Source organism: Equus przewalskii, chromosome 14 (assembly GCF_037783145.1).
Source record: "Equus przewalskii isolate Varuska chromosome 14, EquPr2, whole genome shotgun sequence".
Classification (NCBI taxonomy): Eukaryota; Metazoa; Chordata; class Mammalia; order Perissodactyla; family Equidae; genus Equus; species Equus przewalskii.
The window spans coordinates 71,166,593-71,189,787 of record NC_091844.1 but is presented as its reverse complement, the minus strand read 5'-3'; the positions used below and the strand labels follow the sequence as shown (position 1 = coordinate 71,189,787).

The window sequence follows — 23,195 nt, the reverse complement described above, 5'->3', positions numbered from 1 at the left end:
GTGTCCTTGGTGGTGTCTGTCTCCATGGATGATAGTGGATTCTGGAGCCAGGAAGCCAGGGAGCAAGCAGGGAATGAGTGTTTTGGTTTTAACCCCATATATGCTGGGTTTAATGTAGAGAAACTGATATCAGGGTCGGTATCAGAATAGCTGGATTGTATGGTAGTTCTATTCTTAATTTTTTCTTTCTTGCTTTCTTCTTTTTTTTTTTTTTTTGATGAGGAAGATTGGCTCTGAGCTAACATCTATACCCCTCTTCCTCTATTTTGTATGTGGGATGCCACCACAGCATGGCTTGATGCGTGGTGCATAGTTCCACACCTGGGATCTGATCCTGTGAACCCCAGGTCACCAAAGCAGAGTGCATGAACTTAACCACTACACCACTGGGCTAGCTCCTATTCTTGATTTTTTGAGGGATCTCCATACTATTATCCATAGTGGCTGCCCCACTTTGCACTCACACCAGTAATTTATGAGAGTTCCCTTCTCTCCACATCCTCTCCAACACTTGATGTTTCCTGTCTTGTTAATTATAGCCATTCTGACAGGAGTGAGGTGATATCTCATTGAAATTTTGATTTGCATTTCCCTGATAGTTAATGATGTTGAACATCTTTTCATATGCCTGTTGGCCATCTGTATATCTTCTTTGGAGAAATGTCTGTTCAGATATTTTGCCCATTTGTTCATTTTTTTGTTGTTGAGATTTATGAGTTCTTTATATATTTTGGATATTACCCCTTATCAGATATATGATTTGCAAATATTTTCACCCAGTTGTTAGATTGTTTTTTCATTTTCTTGATGGCTTCCTTTCCTGTTCAGAAGCCTTTTAGTTTGGTGTAGTCCCTTTTGTTTATTTTTTCTATTGTTTTCCTTGCCTGGTCAGACATGGTCCTTGAAAATATGCTAAGACTGATGTCAAAGAGTGTACTGCCTATGTTTTCTTCTAGAAGTTTCACAGTTTCAGGTCTTACATTCAAGTCTTTAATCCATTTTGAGTTAAATTTTGTGTATGGTGTAAGACAATGGTCTACTTTCATTCTTTTGCATGTGGCTGTCCAGTTTTCCCAACACCATTTATTGAAGAGATTTTCCTTTCTCCATTGTATGTTCTTGGCTCCCTTGTCGAAAATTAGATGTCCATAGATGTGTGGGCTTATTTCTGGGCTCTCGATTCTGTTCCATTGATCTGTGTGTCTATTTTTGTGCCAGTACCATGCTGTTTTGATTACTATAGGTTTGTAGTATATTTTGAAATCAGGGATGGTGATATCTCCAGCTTTGTTCTTTTTTCTCAAGGTTCCATTAGCTATTTGGGGCCTTTTTTGTTCCATATAAATTTTAGGATTCTTTGTTCTATTTCTGTGAAAAATGTTGTTGGAACTTTGATAGGGATTGCATTGAATCTGTAGATTGCTTTAAGAAGTATGGACATTTTAACTATGTTAATTCTTCTAATCCAAGTGCATGGAATATCTTTCCATTTCTTTGTATAATCTTCAATTTCTTTCAACAATGTTTTATAGTTTTCAGTGTACAGATCTTTCCCCTCTTTGGTTAAGTTTATTACCAGGTATTATATTCTTTTTGTTGCAATTGTAAATGGGATTGTATTCTTAATTTCTCTTTCTGCTACTTTGTTGTTATGTTTAGAAATGCAACTGATTTTTGTATGTTGATTTTGTATCCTGCAACTTTATCATATTCATTTATTATTTCTGAAAATTTTTTGGTGGATTCTTTAAGGTTTTCTATATATAAAACCATATCTTCTATGAATAGTGACAGTTTCATTTCTTCCTTTCCAATTTGGATCCCTTTATATTTCTTTGTCTTGCCTGATTACTTTGGCTAGGACTTCCAATACTGTATTAAATAAGAGTGCTGAAAGTGGGCATCCTTGTCTGGTTCTGGTTCTTAGAGGGATAGCTTTCAGTTTTTCTCCATTGAGAATGATATTAGCTGTGGGTTTGTCATATACGGCCTTTATTATGTTGAGGTACTTTCCTTCTATGCCTGTTTTATTCAGAGCTTTTATCATAAATGGATGCTGTATCTTGTCAAATGCTTTCTCTGCATCTATTGAAATGATCACGTGATTTTTATTCTCCATTTTGTTAATGTGGTGTATCACGTTTATTGATTTGCAGATGTTGAACCATCCCTGCATTCCTGGAATAAATCCCACTTGATCACAGTGTATGATGTTTTTAACGTATTTTTGTATTTGATTTGCTAGTATTTTGTTGAGGATTTTTACATCAATGTCCATCAGTGATATTGGCCTATAATTTTCTTTTTTTGTGTTGTCCTTGTCTGGTTTTGGTATCAGAGTGATGTTGGCTTTGTAGAATGAGTTAGGAAGCTTCCCCTCCTCTTCAATTTTTTGCAAGAGTTTCAGAAGGATAGGTATTAAGTCTTCTTTGAATGTTTGGTAGAATTAACCAGGGAAGCCGTCTGGTCCTGGACTTTTATTTTTTGGGAGGTTTTTGATGACTGTTTTGACCTCCTTATCGGTGATTGATCTATTCAAGTTCTCTATTTCTTCTTGATTCAGTTTTGGAAGGTTGTATGATTCTAAGAATTTATCCATTTCTTCTAGATTATCCAATTTGTTGGCATATAGCTTTTTGTAGTATTCTCTTATAATCTTTTGTATTTCTGAGATGTCCATTGTAATTTCTCCTCTTTCATTTCTGATTTTTTTTAATTTGAGCCTTCTCTCTTTTTTTCTTGGCGAGTCTAGCTAAAGGTTTGTCAATTTTGTTTATATTTTTAAAGAACAAGCCCTTGGTTTCATTGATTTTTTTTCCTATTGTTTTTTGAGTTTCTATTTCATTTATTTCTTCACTAGTTTTTATTATTTCCTTCCTTCTACTGATTTTGGGCTTTGTTTGTTCTTCTTTTTCCAGTTCCTTTAGGTGCACTGTTAGATTGTTTATTTGAGATTTTTCTTATTTATTGAGGTAGGTCTGTATTGCTATAAACTTCCCTCTTAGAACCGCTGTTGCTGTATCCCATAAATTTTGTCATGTTGCATTTTCATTTTCATTTGTCTCCAGGTATTTTTTTTTTAATTTCTCCTTTGATTTCTTCATTGACCCAATCGTTGTTCAGTAGGGTTTTATTTAATCTTCTCATATTTGTGGCTTTTCTGGTTTTCTTCCTGTAGTTGATTTCTAGTTTCATACCTTTGTGGTCAGAAAAGATGCTTAGTATTATTTCAGTCTTCTTAAGTTTATTGAGATTTGTTGTGTAGCCTAATATGTGATCAAGCCTGGAGAATGTTCCATGTGCATTTGAAAAGAATGTGTATTCTGCAGTTTTTGGATGGAATATTCTGTCTATATCTACTAAGTCCATCTGGTTGAATGTGTCATTTAAGGCCAGTGTTTCCTTATTGATCTTCTGGTTGGATGATCTATCCATTGGTGTAAGTGGAGTGTTAAAGTCCCCTACTAATATTCTGTTACTCTCTATTTCTCCTTTTATGTCTGTTAATAATAGCTTTATGTATTTAGGTGCTCCTCTCTTGGGTGCATAGATATTTACAAGTGTTATATCCACTTGTTGGATTGTTCCCTTTATCATTATGTAGTGTCCTTCTTTGTCTCTTGTTACAGTTTTTGTTTTAAAGTCTATTGTTTGATATAAGTATTCCTACCCCAGCCTTCTTTTCATTGCCATTTTCATGTAGTACCTTTTTCCATCCCTTCCTTTTCAGTTTGTGTCTTTATGTCTGAAGTGTGTCTCTTCTATGTAGCATATATATGGGTCTTGTTTTTTTATCCAATCAGCCACACTATGCCTTTTGATTGGAACATTTAGTCCATTGATATTTAAAGAAGCTATTGATAGTATGTACTTATTGCCATTTTGTTACTTTTTTTCTGGGTGTTTTAGTAGTTTTACTCTGTTCCCTTCTTCTCCTCTTGCTCTCTTCCCTTGCGGTGTGATGGCTTTCTTTAGTATTATGTTTGGGTTTCCTTTCTGTTAATTTTTTTGTGTATTTATTATAAGTTTCTGGTTTGCAATTACCGTGAGGTTCATATATAATAACTACATATATAGCAATCTACATTAAGTTGGTGGTCTCTTTAGTTTGACCTCTTTCTAAAAGCTCTACTCTTTTACTCCCCTCCTCCCACATTTTATGTTTTTGATATCATATCTAATCTCTTATTTTGTGTGTTTGTATCCATTACCTTCTTATCATAGAAATAGGTAATTTTAGTACTTTTGTCTTTTGACATTCATATTATCTTCATAGGTAGTTCATCTGCTGCTTTTACTATATTTTTGCCTTTACCGATGATTTTATTGTCTTTTTTTTCTGGATAATTTTCTCATTCCTATTTGTGGTCTTCTGTTTCCTGCTTAGATAAGTCCCTTTAGCATTTCTTCTAAAACTGGTTTATTGGTGATAAAGTCCTTTAATTTTTGCTTGTCTAAGAAACTCTTTATCTCTCCTTCCATTCTGAATGATAGCCTTGCTGGCTAGAGTATTCTTGACTGTAGGCTTTTTTTCCTTTCAGCGCTTTAATTATATCATGCTACTCACTTCTAGCCTGCAAGGTTTCTGCTGAGAAGTCGGCTGATAGCCTTATGGGGTTTCCTTTGTATGTACTTTGTTGCTTTTCTCTTGTGGCTTTTAGGATTCTCTCTTTATCTTTCATTCCTGACATTTTAATTATAATGTGTCTTGGTGTGGGCCTCTTTGGGTTCATCTTGTTTGGTGCTCTCTGTGCTTCTTGTACCTGAATGTCTGTTTCTTTCCTTAAGTTAGGAAAGTCATCAGCTATTATTTCTTCAAATAGAGTTTCTGCCCCTTTATCTCTCTCTTCTCCTTCTGCGACACCTATAATATGCATGTTAGTGCACTCAATGTTGTCCCAGAGGCCCCTTAGACTATTCTTGTTCTTTTTAATTCTTTTTCATCTGTTCAGCTTGGGTGATTTCCCCTCATCTTTCATCCAGCTTGCTGATCTGTTCTTCAGTATCATCTACTCTGCTATTGAGTCCCTCTAGTGAATTTTTCATTTCCAGTAGTGTACTATTCATTTCTCATTGGTTCTTTTTTATATTTTCCAGTTCTTTGTTGATGTTCTCACTAAATTCATCTGTTCTTCTCCCAAGATCAGTGAGCATCCTTATGACTTTTTCTTTGAACTCTTTGCCAGGTAGATTGCTTATTTCTTTTTCATTTAGTTCTTTTTCTGGAGTTTTGTCCTATTCCCTTAGTTGGAACATATTCCTTTGCCTCCTCATTTTGCCTCTTTCTCTGTGCTTGTATCTATGTATTAGGTAGATCAGCTACATCTCCTAATCTTGGAGAGGTGGACTTATATAAGAGATGCCTTATGAGGCCCAGCAGTGTGGTTCCCTCTCATCACCAGTTCCAAATATTCCAGGAGTGACCCCTGTGTGGGCTATGTGTGTCCTTCTGTTGTGGCAGGGTTGCTTTTGCTGAAGGTGCCCAGGGAGGCTAGGCTGTACCCCTGGCTGGCTGGTTGTAATGTTCAGCAGTGTGTGGCTGCTATGGACCCTTCAGTAACTTTATCAGGTGTGGGGAGCCCCAGCACAGTTCGCTGCAAGGTCTAATAGCCATTCCTATTACAGATTTTCTGTTATGTGAGTAGGCACCAAGCATGACTGACTGCTAGGCTCAGGGGCTTACAGTTGCTGTAGGCCTCTGGCCTGCAAGGCTCTTGTCAGCTGTCTCAGGTTTGCAGCTGAGTGGGGCTGGCCCCAGGCATGGGAACACCCAATTGTTTCAGGCATTGGAAGGTGGGGCCGACCCCCTATGTGGCTGTTTGAGAAGAACAAGTCTTCTGCAACTGACAAACTCCACTGCCCACAGGGCCATACACACCGTCAACACAGTCCTGCCTCATGTGCTCACCCTGACCCCCTGAAGTGGACCCAGTCACCCCACTGCAGAGGCTATACACACTCCACCAATGCATGCCCACCCCTCACCCATGCCCTGCCCCACAGAGATGGACCCACTCACCTGCTGCAGAGGTGCAAGGCACCTAGCCTATGCAGGCCCACAAGTGGTCTGAGGGCTTGCTGTTGGATGGTGCCAGTCCTTAGGTCAGGGTGCCTGCCCTGGATGAGCTGGATTAAAATCGGTGCTCTATTGGGTGAGGCAAACCCTTAGCTAATACGCCAGGGGAAGAACTCCAGTGGCATCTGCCAGCATCTGTGTCAGCATGCCTATACTAGGTCACACCGATGGCTGCTGCCAATGTCTCAGGCCATGGAAAGGTCTCACCTCTCACTGAGATACACTCAGAGCCTATCGGGTGAGTCTCTTTTCACCAAAGGACCTTTCGTTCTGGTGATTTTAGGCTGCTTTCTGAAATGCATGACTTTGTCATGGGCCGTTTAAGAGCCATCTTTTTTCCTCTTATGTCCGATAGCTTCTCTGGGGGTATTCCCTGTTGTAGTTAATAGCCAGCAAAGCCAGACATTATGACACTCGTTGCAGTTGTGCTGAGTCCAAAGGATGCTTATAGTGGTAATGCTCCCCTGCTCAGGTCCCTCACTCCTCTAAGGATGGCTGTGTACCTTAGGATTGCTCCCAGCCAGCCATGAAGTGCCATGGCTTGCGAAGGTGGCTTTCTTTCTCTCTAGGAAGGAATTTCTCCTCTTCCACCTCAGTCAGGACTGTCCCTTGTTGTGGGAGTTCCTTTTATCCAGTTTTCAGTTCTCTCTCAGGGTTAATTGTTCCCAGAGTAGTTATAAATTTGTTCTGTCCATGGGATGAGGTAAATTCAGAGTTCACTTACACTGCCAACTTGACACCTCTCCTTCACATGAGGCTTTTAAATGTATCAAGTGGAATGCAGATTCAGAGCGATTATATATTTATAATCATCTACTAAAGAATACCTGAACAAGTTCTTCTGTAACTGTTGGAAGTTTTAAAATTTCATTTTTCTTCTAATACTTATATTTTCATTCTACTTTTCTCATAGAATTATATCCCACTATATTTTATGCTTTATTGATCATTCTTAGCTGCAACAAAAATATATATGTAACCTGACATTAATTTAAAAAATTATTTCTTGATTCCATAGGAGTCTAAGTGTTAAATTTCTTCTAGATTTAATTATCATTACAATATTATTAGTGCACAATTGATCAAAATAACATTATTTTGAATTATTTTTAAATGTAATTTTAAATATTAATAATTATTGAACATAAAAGTAAAATATTATTGGAAAGACATCTCTTAATGACCATTGGTGGGGCTGAATTTTTCCAAATTATTATATCTGTGGATGAATATTAGTTATTGACAGAATGAGATTGGGCTCAACATTAATTCTCTTCCTACTTTTCATTTTTTTTTTTTTTTTTTTTTAAGATTTTATTTTTTCCTTTTTTCTCCCCAAAGCCCTCCGGTACATAGTTGTGTATTCTTCGTTGTGGGTCCTTCTAGTTGTGGCATGTGGGACGCTGCCTCAGCGTGGTTTGATGAGCAGTGCCATGTCCGCGCCCAGGATTCGAACTAACGAAACACTGGGCCGCCTGCAGCGGAGCGCGCGAACTTAACCACTCGGCCACGGGGCCAGCCCCGCTACTTTTCATTTTTATAGTCAAGCTCTGAGAAAACTAATTTGCATAAGTTAGATGGGAAAGAAATTTCATTATAAAAATGTCAGCCAATTCTTTGAATACCTTTGAGCTATTGGTAAAAACCATACAATAATCTAACATCAAAAATTATTTTCAATGATCTATTAGCTGGCAACTTAATTAGGTTTTCCTTCAATTTTATTTATCTATTTATTTACTTATCTCCTTGCTCAAAGCTTTGTAAACCTTTTTGTTTTAGGGAGGGGGCTCCTTTCAGCATTTCTTGTAAGGCAGGTCTTACAGCGATGAACTCCCTGCCTTCATTTGTCTGGGAAATCTTTTATTTCTCTGTCATATCTGAAGGGTAGTATCACTGGATGGAGTATTCTTGGCTGATAGTTTTTGTCTTTCAGTATTTTGAATATTTCACTCCACTCCCTCCTATTCTGTAGGGTTTCTGCTGAGAAATTCATTGAAAGACTGATGGGGGTTCCTTTATAGGTTATTTTCTTCTCTCTTGCTGCCCTTAATATTTTGTCATTGGCTTTTGACAGTTTTACTATTATATGCCATGAAGGAGGTCTTTTTGCATTCAGGTAAGTAGGAGTTCTATTAGCTTCATGTACTTGCATGTCCAGTTCTTTCCTCAGGTTTTGGAAATTCTCTGCTATTATTTCTTCGAATAAGCATTCTGCTCCTTTCTCCTTCTCTTCTCCTTTTAGGATACCTATAATCCTTATATTACTTTTCCTAACTGAGTCATATATTTCGCAAAGAATTTCTTCATTTAAAAAAAATCTTAGGGGGCTGGCCCCGTGGACGAGTGGTTAAGTTCACTGCTGTGCTGCAGGTGGCCCAGTGTTTCGTCGGTTCGAATCTTGGTTGCCGACATGGCACTACTCGTTGAGCCACGTCGAGGTGGCATCCCACATGCCACAACTAGAAGGACCCATAACTAAGAATATACAGCTATGTACCAGGGGGCTTTGGGGAGAAAAAGGAAAAAAAAAAAATCTTAGTTTGCTCTCCTCCTCCACCTGAATCATTTCTAGGTTTCTATCTCCAAGCTCACTATTTTTCTCCTCCATATGGGGTCTGCTATATTTTTAATGCTTTCTACTTATTTTTCATCTCATTGTGTTCTTCACCTCCAGAATTTTTGTTTGGCTTTTTTTTAGAGTTTCAATCTCTTTGGTAAAGTACTCCTTCTGTCATTAATTTTATTCCTGAGCTCATTCCTGAACTGTCTTTCTGAATTTTCTTGTAATTCACTGAGTTTCTTTATGGCAGCTATTTGTGCGTGCGTGTGTGTGTGTGTGTGTGTGTGTGTGTAAGATTGGCACTGAGCTAACATCTGTTGCCAATAATCCTCTTTTTCCCCCCTTCCCAATGCCCCAGCACATAGTTGGATATCCTAGTTGCAAGTCATTCTAGCTCTTCTATATGGGATGCTGCCACAGCATGGATTAATGAGCGGTTCATAGGTCTGCACCCAGGATCCAAACCAGTGAACCCTGGGCCACTGAAGCGGAGCAGTGAACTTAACCACTCAGCCATGGGGCCTGCCCCTGTGACAGCAATTTTGAATTCCCTGTCATGTAGATTGTAATCTTCTGTGACTTTAAGTTTGGTTTTTGGAGAGTTGTCTTTCTCTTTGTGTTCTGCGATATTACTGTAGTTCTTTAGGGTGTTTAATGAATGGATCCTTTGCTGGTGCATTCATGGTAGTAACCATCTTTTCTTATTTGGATATGGCTTTGATTGGTTTGGTTTTGGGCTACTTCTGGTTGTATTTGAGAGCCTCCATTTTCCACCCTCCACTGCTTCTGCTGGAGGTGTCCTCAGTACCCTCCTTGTGCCACCTTGTTCCTCTGGGGGTGCTGGTGCCTTGCTGCTTACAAAGTCACTGCAATCTCAGGTGTCACCACCAGGGTCACCAGGCTGCAAGCATTTGTGCTGCTTCCAGGGTTGCCTGGGTCTTCTGTTCCTCCACTGGCTCTCCTCAGGCTTCTATGGGCTCTGAAGCTGTTGCCCCATGCACCACCTATGCTGCTGCTCCCAGCTTGGGAGGGCTGGTTGTGGTCACTGCCAGCAGCCTAGGGTCCCAGGGACTTGTATGCAGCCTTCACTGCTGGTGGAACTGGTGTCAGGGGTGCTGCCACTGGGGGCAGGGTCACCAGTTCTGCTGTGGTTCCTGAAGCCTCTGGTCACAGGTTCCACCTGCCACCACTTCAGATGTATAGATGCATGGATATCTTATGCATCCTGTTGTGCTATATAGGGAATCCTCTGTTGGTCAATGCATATCTGATTGGTTGTAGCTTGAGGGGAGAGACAAAGGGAACAACTCACTCCACCATGATGCTGATGTCACTCCCAAGTCCTGGAAGTTACATGGCATTCCTGAAGCCACCCGCAAAAGTGTGGGTAGAGAGAGAGAGACAGACTTAACTCACTTATGAAAAATATCTGTGATGTTCTTATTGGCAAAGGCAATCCTCATTGTTAAACTAATCAGCTAAATCAAATTACTTCCTAATGAGAAAAGGTTTCTCATTTTTCAATTCAAGTAATCATGTCAATACACGTCCTTGTGATAACCACCTTGCTTCCGAATTTTAAGAAATATAGATAAGACATGGAGTCTTCCCCTCCTGGATGAACTATGATACAAAGATTTTCACCATTTCTCACCGATGCTCTCTTTTTCTTTATTCTCATGGGACTCTTCTTCCCATATGATGTATTTTTTTTGACAACAGAGGATGTAAGAGGTCATTAAATTTAAAAATAATTAGAATTTTCCTTTCCTTTGGCATCCTGAAGATCTTACATTCCAAGCCAAGCATCACAGTAGGACTGGTGTTGGATGAGAGTATGCCTTTCTTTTGTATACTGGGAGAAGAGAGACTGGAGAAGGGAGGTGGGAAAGTAGAGCTGACAGGACTCTTCAATCATAGAAGATTAATTTTAGGAAAGTACATATGGAAGTTGAAGGTCTGGAAAAAAATTAATCTCTTAGATCCATTGTGAAAATTGACTGTGGTGGAGCCATTTAAAAATGGAGTCAAAGCTGCCTTTCCAGAGAAACAGCTTTGCTGTCTTGAACCTTGGACTGGGCCAAAACAGCAATTGTTTTATAAGCAATTGTTAGAGAAGTCAGCAGGAGAATAGATATCTTGATCACACAGACTGAGGATTGTGAGCTTTTTGAAGATAGAATCAATAGTCAATCAATATTTAGCCAAGACTAGCTTTATGCCTCTAACTCCAATTAAAATTACTTATGATACAACCTTCCTTCTTTGCCTTTCAAAGACTGACTTTTACTCCCTAGTGGGACACTACTTGGTTTTCTACCTGAATCTATGCTCCCTGAATTGCAATTCTTTCATCACAAATAAACCCTTTGCCTCTTAAACTGGTTTCTGCTTTTATAGGTTGACACCATTCATGTCTGTGTGCCCCTTCTAAATTCTTTGTGAGTCACCAGGGTACAAATTTCCTTAGTTTGGAGACACCTGTTTCAGAAGATCACCTGCTCCTTGCACACCCCCACAGGTACTATGTAGCTACCACCAAAGGATCAATTTTGCAGGTCTGAGAAGCTGAATCCAATTGGAACTTTGTTATGAGAATTATAGGAAAGAACTGTCTTACTCAGGAGGGCTCCAGACAGTGAGGCATTTGCCTTGAAGTTTATGAAAAAGGCTCCCACTAGGCACCCAGCAGTGCAGCGGGTGTGTGTCTAGGAAAGGCTGGCTGGCCAGCTGGTGAGCAGTCAAGAGGCTTCATGGTGGCCTTCATACTTCCCCATGGTCCAGGGTCAGACCTTCTACCTTGTGGGCTCAAAACCTCAGCTTGTCAGCATGTATATGTAAAGTATAAAAAGTAAAAAAACTTGGTCTTTGTTTCCAGTTCCTAGCACAGAGCTCCTACAACTCTTGGAATTTCCCAAGTGATAGGAAAATCTTTTGTGATTCATGATAATGAGATGACTCATGGAGGGGATTGGAGGGTTAGATAGCTTCAGGATGGTCACCAGAGGAGCCAACCACATGATTAGAGGGTTGGAACTTTCAGCCTCAACCCCTGATCTCTGGGGAGGAGAGGGGGACTGGAGATTGAGTTCAATCACTTGGTCAATGACTTAATTAATCATGCCTACTAAGAAAACCCCATTTAAAAACCCTGGAACAATGAGGTTTGGAGAGCTATCAGGTTGGTGAACACACTGATGTACTGGGAGGGTGGAGCACTCAGAAAGGACATGGAAGCCCTGAGCCCCAACTCACCCTCCTCTAATACCCTGCTCTAAGCATCTCTTCCATTTGACTCTTCCTGAGTTGTGTCTTTTATAATAAAACTGTAATCGTAAGTACAGCACTTTCTTGAGATATGTGTCATTCTAGCAAATTATCAAACCTGAGGAGGTCAAGGGAACCCACAAATTTGTAGCCAAGTCATACAGAGGTTCAGGTGGCCCAGGATCTGGGAGTGATGGCTATCATCTGAAGTGGCGGCAGTCTTACAGGACACAGCCCCTTAACCTGTGGGGTCTGCAATAACTCCAGGTAGTGTGAAAATGGACTTGAATTGTGGGGGACACAGTTGGTGTGTGAGAATTGCTGCCGGAAAGTACCAAACAACTTGAATTGTTTGCCCGAAGATCCTCTCACCTTGAATGGCCCAACCAGCATTTGCTCCAGTGACTCCTCTGGGCTTTCTTGGCTGACCAGCTTCCACTTTTTATGGTTACACATTCCTTCTACACACAGCAATATCTTCAGATGTTCTAGTCTTGCAGGCCCGAGTGCTATTCTCTGCATGTCTCTGCTCTAGCCCCTTCTGTTTTGATGATATAGGGTACCTTTAGCCTGAAGCAGTGATAGCTCACCCTGCTGTTTAGCTCTGGGTCTTGGCATGCCTGGACTCCTTTGGAGTTGTAACTAGAAGTCCCCAAATGCTTCCTGGCTTGTCTTACAAACCTCATGAATATCTCCATATTGCACAGCTGCAACTGTCCAATGTCACCATGACTCAGCACTAACTGGAATTCAAAGAGTAACCTCCTCTCTAGTCCCTGACTGAGCCAGTTCAACTGACTGCAGTATTTCCTCTCATTCTCACCTACAGGGACACTTGCTAAGACTGACTCAGACCCAACTCTACAAGCATAGGAAGCTGATGAGTTAAAGCTAAGTTACATACAACTTCCCCTCCCCACCAAACCATAGAATAAAATTCCTTCTTTGTAAAAAAACAAAAACAAAAACAGTTCCAGTTTGCTGTAAAGTTGCTCATGCTCTGACCCTGAAATTCTACTTCTAAACCTAAGGAAATAATCAGAGACACAAAGAATTATGTAAAAAATTACCAAAAAAAAATGTAAAAAAACCCATAGTATTATTTATCAAGTGAAAAAGTGGAAATAAACTAAATATCTAACAAAGAGGAATGATATGCGATATGCAATAATTTAAAAAATGTTTTCTAAGCAATTTTAATGATATTCAAGGTTTCATAACATAAAACTAAGTGAACAGAGTGGGATGTCAACCATATGTATTGATGATCTAGGTTAGGTTAAAATTATGTATTATGTGCACTGAAAAAAGACAGGAAGAAAATAACAAAACTATCAATAGTAGTTTTCATTTAATGTGAAATTATGAGTAACTTATTTTCTTAATTTTTATGAGTTCATATTACTTTTGTAATCAGAATTGTAATCGTTTTATAAAAGTACTTTTCATACCACAGCACTGCTCATGTCCTTTGAGTGACCCTGAGGAAACAGCCTTTTCTCCTTTGGCCCCATCCATCTTCCCAATTTTGTTTATCATTTTCTCACAAATACTACTTAAAAAAATTTTTTTTATTACTGAAAAAGGCTTCATTTTTAAATTTAGCTTTCTGACTCCGTGTCTGTGCCTTCAGCAATTTCACAATGGTTTTCTGCTCCTCAATAAGGAAAGCACACTACTGACCTGTTTTTTCACTTTAGACAATCTCACAAGAACCTCAGGTCTTGCAGCACGAACTCCTTGAAGAGGGCCTGGCACATGCCACACTGAACTCCTCACCATTCTTTCCACACAACACTACTGTTCAGGAGTCTGTGCCTTTGCATATGTTCCTTCAAGGGCAAATGCTCTTTGCTATCTTCCATACTTACTCACTCTTCCATATTCACTTCAAACACCATTTTCAGTCTCCTGAATGCACAGTTAAGGCTCTGTGCTCTGTAGTTTTTTGTTTTATATCTGTTACATCACTTATCCCACGGTAATGTGACGCATTAACAAGTTTGCCTTCCCTACTAGATTGTAATCCTATCAGGGGTAAGATACATATATTATTTACTTTTGTATCACCAGTACCTAGCACACAGTAGGCTATTCAATGAATGCTAAATAAGTGAATTTTAAATGCGTTTTCACCTCTTGTTCAAAAAAGAATCAAGCAACTGAATGGATAAATGAATGAATGGACTAATGGTAAGGTTGACCACCAAGAACATATCTGTAGTTCTTGGTACCCAAGCTCAGAAAAAGAATGATGTTGGAAGTAAGTGCCTTGAAAGGCTGTTACACAAATCCTGAAAATGGCAGAATTTTATAAACACGACACTGAGTTCAGGGAATCTACCTCTTTTATAGCAAGCAGTAAGCAAGCTGGCTCTTTGTTCTGAAGGGACACTACTTAATTTTTCAAGGTCGCTTCCTGCAACACAACCCTGAGAAATGGCTTGAATAAAGAGTGGTTAGGGCCAGCATTCTTGGCATACCCAGACAGATGTGTAGGAGTACAAAAGACTCATAGAGGAGTTTCCCAACAGATATGCCCTGTGAAACTATCAATGCTCTCACACTCACGCCAATGACCAAAACTTTAAAAAAAAAAAAAGGAACAGATAAAGTTGATCAAATAATTCCAATTAAACAAGAGGATCTTTTGAAATAAGAAAAATTACTCCCTTAACTCATTCTTCCTTTTCAGTATCTCTTCTGCCTAGTGTTTTTCAACTACAAAATAGGCATCACTTTTTCTTTAGGATCTATAGTCTTCTTCTAAAACAATAAAAGCTGTCTTTCATGGTCCTCTGATTACTTAATTTCCTTTTTTTCTTAGATATTCTCCTGAAAGAAAAAGAACATGGTTATTATTTGTGAGCAGCAAATTATCACCACAATATGATTCATTCATTCATTTATTTATTTCACAAACATTGGTGAGTGACTACCATGTGCTAGGCACTGTGCTAGATACTGGAGACACAAGGATGACTGGATAGTTAAGACCCAATCCCTGCCCTCAAGGAGTTCATTGTCTGGTAGGGGAGATAGATATATAGAAACATCAATTATGCTCCTAGAATCTTTCATTAAAAAATATCAATAGTCATAATTCTTTATTTCCCAAATTTTCTATAATTATCATGTATAATTTTTTTTTTAAAGATTTTATTTTTTTCCTTTTTCTCCCCAAAGCCCCCCAGTACATAGTTGTATATTCTTAGTTGTGGGTCCTTCTAGTTGTGGCATATGGGAAGCCACCTCAGCATGGCTTGATGAGTGGTGCCATGTCTGTGCTCAGGATTCGAACCAGAGAAACCCTTGGCCATCAGAAGCAGAGTGCGCAAACCCAACCACTCAGCCACGGGGCTGGCCCCTATCATGTATAATTTCTTGATAGAGAAAAATATAATTAAAAAAAAAAACAAGTGAAGGAAAAAGAAGTAATGAGACAGTAACTGGCTCCTGAGTGGGAATCAGCCTCATCCATCCCTCATGAGCATCCAACCACTTCCAAGACAGCCTATCCCTTCCCAGAGCAATGGGATCTTAGTGGCATGATATCAGCTGTCTCCTTCTAACTAGTACACATTCTTTTGAGTCTCTTGTGGCCCTAAGCAAGAATCCTAACGTTTAGTGCCAGCCACAGAATCTATATTACAGTGGTCAGGCAACTTTTCTGATTTTCTCCACAGGGGACCTGGAGAATTAGCCCTGGGCCCCAGGTGATACAATAGAGTCTGGCCTCTTGACAGCCTAATTGCCCATTTTCCTAGCCTTGGTTTCTGTATATCTTTCATTAGATAATTAGTACCCATCTATATGTCTCTGTTCTGCCTTACTTCTCCTGCCCTACCCTACTGAAACTGAACCTACCTCAAATCCTGACACCTGCTCAGAAAAGATCCTTGGTGGTCGTAATTGCCTGTCCCTGCTGGGTTGGAGTTCACCCATTGTGTCAGATGCTTCCAAGGTTGGGTTTTGCTTAGGCTCAGTCCTGTTTGCTTCTACAATACCTCACTGCCAGCTGTGTAGCAGAGTTTATGACAATCCATGCCAGGAAATTATTTATGACAACAGGGAAGGTCTGTGCATATATACATTTGTGTGTGTACACGATGTATATATGTAGTTTCTGTGATGGTACTTAATTTCTCAACTAATTTTTTAAGATTCAGCTCTCTGGAGCCTTCCGTGACTTTGCTAGGCAGAGGTCATTCATTTATTTGTTCATCAAACATGTATTAATTGCCTACTCGACACTAGATGCTGTCTTAGGTACTGGAGATAGGAGAATGATTAAGACACAATTCTTGCCTTCTAGGGGCTCACAATCTAGGTAAACAAAGAACTTTAATGGCAGTAATAATAAAAGCATGCATAAAATACATAGTACAGTGGAGAGAAGCCCAAGATCTGACTTGGGTCTTCAGTGATTATTAGGAATTTGCCAACTGGCTATGAAGGGCAGGAACAGAAAGGGAAGCTGTTTCAGGCAGATAGAACAGCACATACAGAGTCATGGAAGGCAGAGGCTATTTCTTAACCAGCTTTGATTTCCTAGTTAGGAGAGTGCAGTACACACGCAGATCATCACTGAGTACTTGTTAAAAGAATGAAGGAATGGCTGCTTTCTTCACTAGCAGAAGTAGAGGCTTCTACTATTTCAAAGGAGTGTTCAAGCAACTCCAAAATTTGATTTTTTAGAAATTTAAATTTAGATTAAAAAATCTAAACATGAACACAATTTATCATTTATTAAGCTCAACTCTCACAGATATAATTTTCCAGTTAGTTCTATATTACATCTTTATTCAAAAATGTATAGACATGGAAGGGGAATGCAGTACACACCAACAAGCTCGCTGCCTGGCACAGTTTCTTTTTCTATAAAAGGTCCCTTTATATACAGTGGTCCCCATCTGCTACATCTCTGTTTTTTTACCCTGCTGCCTCCTCCACCTCCACAGCTGAGTGATATCTGGATAAGCCACATGGTCAAGACTTGTCAAATGAGGGTCCTACAAGACATTAAGAGGTAGGATGCAAGGCTTGGCCACGATACCAGGAAGGAAAGGAGGCAGTTCGCAATGGGACAGAACAAAGCCAACTCTCTTAGAAGTAGAGAATAGAGAAGCATTCTAGCAGTGTTCCAGTCCCTGGAATCCATTTTCCCTGTGGCTCAGCTGCACGCCATCCTTCCAGTGCTTATGTAAGTAACCCCAATATCCTTCCAATAAATTCCTCCTTTCTGCCCTAGCTGATTTGATTGGGTCACTTGCAGTCAGAAGACTCAACTACCATAGAAGCAAAGACAGGCATTGGGAGACAAACTTACCCAGCTTCTCTGTGGCTTCCACACAAACACTAGGATACATGCCCTCAATGTATGTTGCCACCAGAAGATACACATGAGTCTTCACAACCACCACACCAGTGTTTTCCTGGATAAGAAAAAACAGTGCGCCCTTCTCAGTTCTAATCACAAGACTAGCAATTACACTCCAGCCACATTTTTCACCATTTCCTGACTTCCATATATTCATATATTTGTTTTTGGACTCACTCTTTTCTATTAATCTAGTTGTCCCTCTTCAAAAAGTTTCAGACTGTTGTAATAACAGCACATGTATTTTGAAAAAGTTCCCCAATTCACTGTAATATACCCCTATCGCAATGGGAACAACTAATGTGATGGAAAGGTAATACATTTTGGAATTGGACAGCTCTGAGCTTGCATCCCAGCACCTCCATTTTCTGCTTCATGACTATGGAAGAGTTATTTAACCTTCTTAAGAATCAGTTTCCTCATCTGTAAAATGAGGTTTCTTAGTTTATAATGTGGATCAAGTGTGCTTAACCCATAATACAGGGCATCCAATAAATGTGAATATCATCTCCTTAATTCCTTATAGGCAACAGAGAGCCAAGAGAGGTTTTAAGCACAAGAGTGATACCACTTTTTTTTTTTTTTAAGAAGGAGGATGTAGAGTATGAAGGATGAACTGTAGTGGAGAGAAACAGTTCAGGAGAGGTTCAACTGATAGATCCTGGAATGAATGTTCCTCAAAACCAGGCAGTTAGTGCTTTCTTTTACATATGCCCTCCCGTCACCAGACTGCTGTCTCAAACATTGCCATTGCAGTAATGGGCTCAAGTCTGTTTTATAGATAGGATGGGGGGCGGGCTGCACGGCACAGGCAAAGAAAATTGGAGTCAAATTCTCTTCTTCAGGTTTTTATCAGCTGTCGTCAAATCTTGAACACTCACATTCTTAGCATAAAGAGAATGGTCATCTGCCCGGACACATTTGTAGTCTTTTTCCCTGAAATACAACCCTTCTCTTCTGGCTTGCAAGGGGTTCTTGGCGAATCCATTCACAAGTGTTCGGACATCACAGGGCATTACCTGCAGAGATTAAACAGACTCAGATTTGGCAAACTATGGCGGGCTGGCCAAAGTTGGCCCACTGTCTGTTTTTGTGGGTGTGCAAGATAAGAATGGTTTTTACATTTTTAAGTACTTGGAAACAAATCGAAAGAATATTTTGATATGTAAAAATTACATGAAATTCAAATTTCAGTGTTGATAAATAAAGTTTTATTGGAACACAAACACACCCGTTCTTTTATGTATCGTCTCTAGCTGCTTTCCCATTACAACTGCAGAGTAGTTGTGTAGTTGTGACATAGACCATATGGCCTGGAAACCTAAAATATCTACTATGGCTCTTTACAGAAAAAGCTTAAAACTCTTATGCCCAAACTTGTTTTTTCTTACACTAAATCCTGGTGATGCTACAGTCAGGCTCCGCTCCTGGATTTTGATGAGGGCTGCACTGTCCACATGCTTCGTTCCCAGGAGGGTATCTAACAGTAAGTTGTGCAAATGGCTCATGCTCTCTCAGTTATGAAAAAGGGACTGCAGCTGAAACGATCCGCTCTGGCTAGCTTTTAAGAGCCCTGTGAATACAAATCTCCCTAAGACACTTAAGACGGTTTCAATATCAGCTCGCCTACTCTGAACAGATGGCTGAAAATGGTGGCCATCGTCTAGTAGCCTGGGCAGAGCACGAAGGCCGAGACACCCAGCTCTCCGCGCAGGAGCACAGCGCTCCGCCAAGGCCTGGCGTGCTGAGCCGCCGCCCGTCAACGGACGCGGGGGAAGGCGGGGCGGGAGGGCGACGCGCCCAGCTATTGGCCGCGACAGCTGCCCGTCACCGAGAAGCGCTACGGCTCCGTTCGCTAGGCAGGACCTGCCCACCAGCGGGGCTTTACGGCTTCCAGCTTCCTCCTCGGGGTGACTGGGCCGCGGGAGCGCGGCTGCGCGGCGCTCAGGGACGCAGCGTCGGTTGTCAGCCGAACCCGGAATTCTCCGCTGCCTCTGCGCCGCGCGGCCTAGTTGTCGTCTACCGCGGAAGGGCCGCGGGGGCTGCGCCGCGACACTGAGGGGAACGTTCTCGCATTCCGAGGCGACGGCCCGAGCGGACTGGGCCGGGGGTCCACGCGCTCTCACGCTCCCGCCGCAGCTGACGCCTCCGGGGCCGCGGGCCGTCAGGCCGGGCCCCCGCGTGCTGCAAGGGAGCCGAAGGCCTTGCCAGTCTTGGGAGGGGAGCTGAGGTGCCCGTCCGGCCTGCGACCACCCTGCCCAGCCGGGCGGAGCCCGCACGCATCTTGCTGACGGGGTGGGGGGAAGGGACGGGGTCGTCGTCCCGTAGGTCTACAGCGGGCGCAAGACCTAATGACAGCTTCCCCCTCAGAGAGTCTGGGGGGCGGTGCGGGCCTCGCAGAGCTTGGAGAGAAGGCAGTTTTGTCCAAAAGCCCCTCCCTCCCTTCTCTAAGCATCCCAGACTCTGCGCTTCAGTGGCCAGAAAGTTGCAATTCTCCTCATTCAGTCAGAAAACTGCAAGTGCGACTCCCAGAGGCCGGGCTGTTAACTGCCACAGCTGCTCGAGCGGGCGGAGAGTCGGAGGGCGAGGGGAGCCCGGGGTCCGGAGGGCGCTCTGAATGCGTCAGGAGGAGCCCGCGGGGAAGGCCCTCGTGTTAGGGAAGGCGTGGGCGGCGGCTGTTCGGAATCTGTTCACGGCTGTTCATAGTCACAAGTATTGATTTTTAATTAAACGGAGAAAACAAGATGATTATGAATTCTCATTACTAAATAAGCTAATTTTTTAGTTTTTCCAGGGGCTCTGTTATTTGTGACCACAATGAAAAATGCAGACAGTGATGATCTGATTACTAACAAACTTCCCTCGCTCAAGAGCTCGAAAGAATGGTTGGACCCCCAGCCACTTTCTTTTACGCAGGTACAATAGTATGGCATTTGGAGGTTGATACTTGGGTAGTCGCGTTGACAAGTGGCTTGTGCTAAATATATATTATTTCTTCTATGTTTTCTGTTTCATTCTCTTTGTTTTCCCCTTCATTCTGCTACCTTTACGTTTAGTTTGCTCTTTTTCTAGCTTCTTAAGGTGGAATCATAGGTCATTGGTTATATGCTTTTTGTAATATGACAAAGTTATAAAGTTTCTCTTGAAGCACTGCTTTAGCTGCATCACCCAAATTTATATATTTTGTGGGTTTTTTTAGATTCTAATTTCTTTTTTTCTAAAGGACTTTATTAAGGTGTAACTGACGTACAATAAACTGCATATATTTAAAGTGTACAGCTTGATAAATTTTGACATGTATTCATACGTGAAACCATCACCACAATCAAGATAATGAACGTATTCGGTACTCCCAAAGTCTCCTCAGTGTGTCCCTGTGTAATCCCTCCCTGCTTGTCCCCAAGGCAAACACTGATCTGCCTTCTCTTACTGTAGTTTACTTTGCATTTAAAATTTTTTACGCAGATGTAATCTTAACAGCACTTGTTTTTTTTTTGTCTGGCTTCTTTCACTCAGCATAGTTATTTTGCAATTCATCTGTGTTGTTGCATGTATCAATACTGTATTCTTTTTTTTTTTTTTTGCTGAATGCTGTATACCCCAGTTTGTCCATCCTGTTGATGGACATTTGGGTGGTTTGCAGTTTTTGGCTATTACCAATAAAGCTGTTAGGAACATCCACGTCGGTGTCTTTGTATGGACATATGCTTTCATTTCTCTTGGGTAAATGTCTAGTTGTGGAATGGCTGGGTTATATAGTAAACGAATTTAACTTTTTATGAAACTGCCAAACTGTTTGGCAAAGTGATTGTATTATTTTACATTTCCACTGGCAGTGTACGAGAGTTCCAGTCGTTTCACCTCCTAGCTAACATTTGGTACAGTCTTTTGTATGTGTGTGTAGTCTTTTTAATCTGACATTCTCAAAAACATAGTGGCATCTCATTATAGTTTTACTTTGCATTTCCCTAATGACCAATGATGTTGAGCATCTTGTCATGTCTTACTTGCCGTTTATATACATTCGTTGGTGAAGTGTTTGGTCAAATATTTTACCCATTTTAAAATTGGATTGTTATCTTATTGTTGAGCTTTTATTATTGAAATATAATTTACACACCATAAAAGTCACCACTTTAAAGTGTATGATTCAGTGAATTTTAGTGTATTCACAAGTATCACCATTATCACTACGATCTAATTCCAGAAGATTTTCATCACCCCAAAAGAAACCTCATACCCTTTAGTGGTCACTTTCCATTCCCTTCTCCCCCTGGTCCCGGGCAACCACTAATGTACTTTCTCTCAGATTTGTCTATTCTGGACATTTGTGTAAATGGAATCGTACAGTATGTAGTCCTTTGTGACTGGCTTCTTTCACTTAGCATACTGTTTTCAAGGTTCATCCGTGTTGTAGCATGTATCAGTCCTTTGTTCCTTTTTATGGCTAAATAATATTTCATTATATGGATAATACCATATTTTGTGTATCCATTCACCAGTGGATGGGCATTTGGATCATTTCTGGGTTTTGGCTATTATGAATAATGCTGCTATGAACATTTGTATGCAAGTTTTGTGTGAACGTATGTTTGAGGAATTGCCTGTTTCCCACGGTGGCTGTTTCATTTTACATTCTCATCATCAATGTATGAAGGTTCCAGTTTCTCTCCTGTTTGGATTTCACTGAACCCCTTGTATCTGTGGGCTTATAATTCCCAACAAATGTGGAAAATTTTCAGCCATTATTTCTTCAAATATTTTTTCTGTCCCCCCCACTCCTTTTGGGAAATACAATTACCTGTATAATAGCCTGCTTGAAATTGTCCCATAGCCTGCTGATACTGTTAATTTTTTTCAGATTTTCCCCCCTGCATTTCATTTTGGACAGCTTCTATTGTTATGATTTTAAGTTTACTAATCTTTTCTTCTGTTAACATTGAATCTGCTGATAAGCCTGTCTGGTATATATATTGAAAATCTCAGATGTCAAAATTTTCATCCCTGGAAGTTTTATTTGGGTCTTTTTAATATCTTCCTTGTCTCAAAACTTCCACTGTTTCCTCTAGCTTCTTGAAATTATGAACTACAGGTGTAATAACTATTTTAATGTCCTGGTGTAACAATTTATATCATCTGTGCCATTTCTGGGACAGTTTTAATTGATTTGCTTCTTCATTATTGGTCAAATTTTCCTGCTTCTTTGTATGCCTGGTGATTTTTTCTTGGATGTCAGACATGTGAATTTTACCCTGTTGAGTGCTGGATACTTTTGATTTCTCATAAATATTCTTGAGCGTTGTTCTGGGATGCACCTGGACACAGTCTGATCCTTTTGGGTCTTGCCTCCAATCTTTGTTAGGCAGGACTATAGTGGCATCTAGCATTTGGCTAATTTTGCTCCAGTACTTAGATAAAACCCCTCTAAGTACTCAACTCTATGTTTCTCGAACCATGGGCTTTTTCACTCTGGCTGATGTTGAGAGGAATAACTCCTGGGGCTGTGTGCCCTCCAGGGATTGTTCTCCCTAATCCTTTCAGGTGCTTTGCCAATGTGTCTTTGGGTAGTTCCCCCACATGCATATAGCGATCAGCATTCAGCAGAAGACTCAAGGGGGACTCTACAGATCTAACCCTCTGAAAATCCCCAAAGCTTTCTCTGTGTGATTTTTTCCCCTCTGGTACTCTGCCCTATGCACTGTAGCTGCCCTGGCCTCCCCAGACTGCCAGCTTCCCTCCTCATTTCAGAGAGACAGCTGGGTTTCACCTGATTTCTTCCCCTCTGTGCCACAGTCTGGAAATTCTCTCCAGACACTGAACTATCATAGGGCTCAGCTTATCTGTTTTCTTTTTCTCAGGACCCACTGTTCTTCACTGCCTGATGTCCAATGGTCTTGAAAACTGTTGTT

At 40.7% G+C, this 23,195-nt stretch overlaps 2 protein-coding genes across 18 annotated transcripts in view; one reads left to right on the top strand and one right to left on the bottom strand.

Moving 5' to 3' along the window:
* The window catches only part of FAM228B (family with sequence similarity 228 member B), a 94,721-nt gene that overhangs the window by 31,596 nt on the left and 39,930 nt on the right, over window positions 1-23,195 (top strand). For 14 of the 16 annotated variants that reach the window (XR_011526663.1, XR_011526662.1, XR_011526660.1 and 11 more), the window contains exon 2: window positions 20,072-20,202. The exons of 1 other annotated variant lie outside the window; for it this stretch is intronic. Coding sequence is in view for 11 of the 15 variants with exons in the window: in XM_070574315.1 (XP_070430416.1) it covers window positions 20,072-20,202 (131 nt within the window). In the remaining 4 variants the exon portion in view is untranslated. Of the gene's footprint in view, window positions 1-19,340; window positions 19,517-20,071; window positions 20,203-23,195 lie in introns of those variants that run through there. One more of the 16 variants, XM_008515292.2, reaches the window with a different exon arrangement.
* On the bottom strand, window positions 13,078-19,273 carry PFN4 (profilin family member 4). Of its 2 annotated transcripts, none has more exons than XM_008515289.2 (4): window positions 18,678-19,273; window positions 18,168-18,305; window positions 17,236-17,341; window positions 13,078-14,741 (listed from the first exon to the last, which is right to left on the bottom strand). In XM_008515289.2, exons 1-4 carry the CDS (start codon window positions 18,792-18,794, stop codon window positions 14,713-14,715), a joined length of 390 nt encoding a protein of 129 aa, XP_008513511.1. In that variant the 5' UTR covers window positions 18,795-19,273; the 3' UTR covers window positions 13,078-14,712. The 2 variants fall into 2 exon arrangements, with proteins under 2 accessions (XP_008513511.1, XP_008513512.1); XM_008515290.2 differs by lacking the exon at window positions 13,078-14,741 and adding an exon at window positions 16,640-16,918 and having other exon boundaries at window positions 18,678-19,180.

What these genes read in the sequence shown, in the direction of transcription:
- PFN4 (XM_008515289.2), bottom strand. Translation starts at nt 18,794, where the DNA reads ATGAGCCATTTGCACAACTTACTGTTAGATACCCTCCTGGGAACGAAG. An exon ending in TAGCATCACCAGGATTTAGT is followed by an intron (nt 18,306 to 18,677) that starts GTAAGAAAAAAC and finishes TAATCTCTGCAG; the next exon opens with GTAATGCCCTGTGATGTCCG. An exon ending in ATTCTCTTTATGCTAAGAAT is followed by an intron (nt 17,342 to 18,167) that starts GTGAGTGTTCAA and finishes TTTCTTATCCAG; the next exon opens with GAAAACACTGGTGTGGTGGT.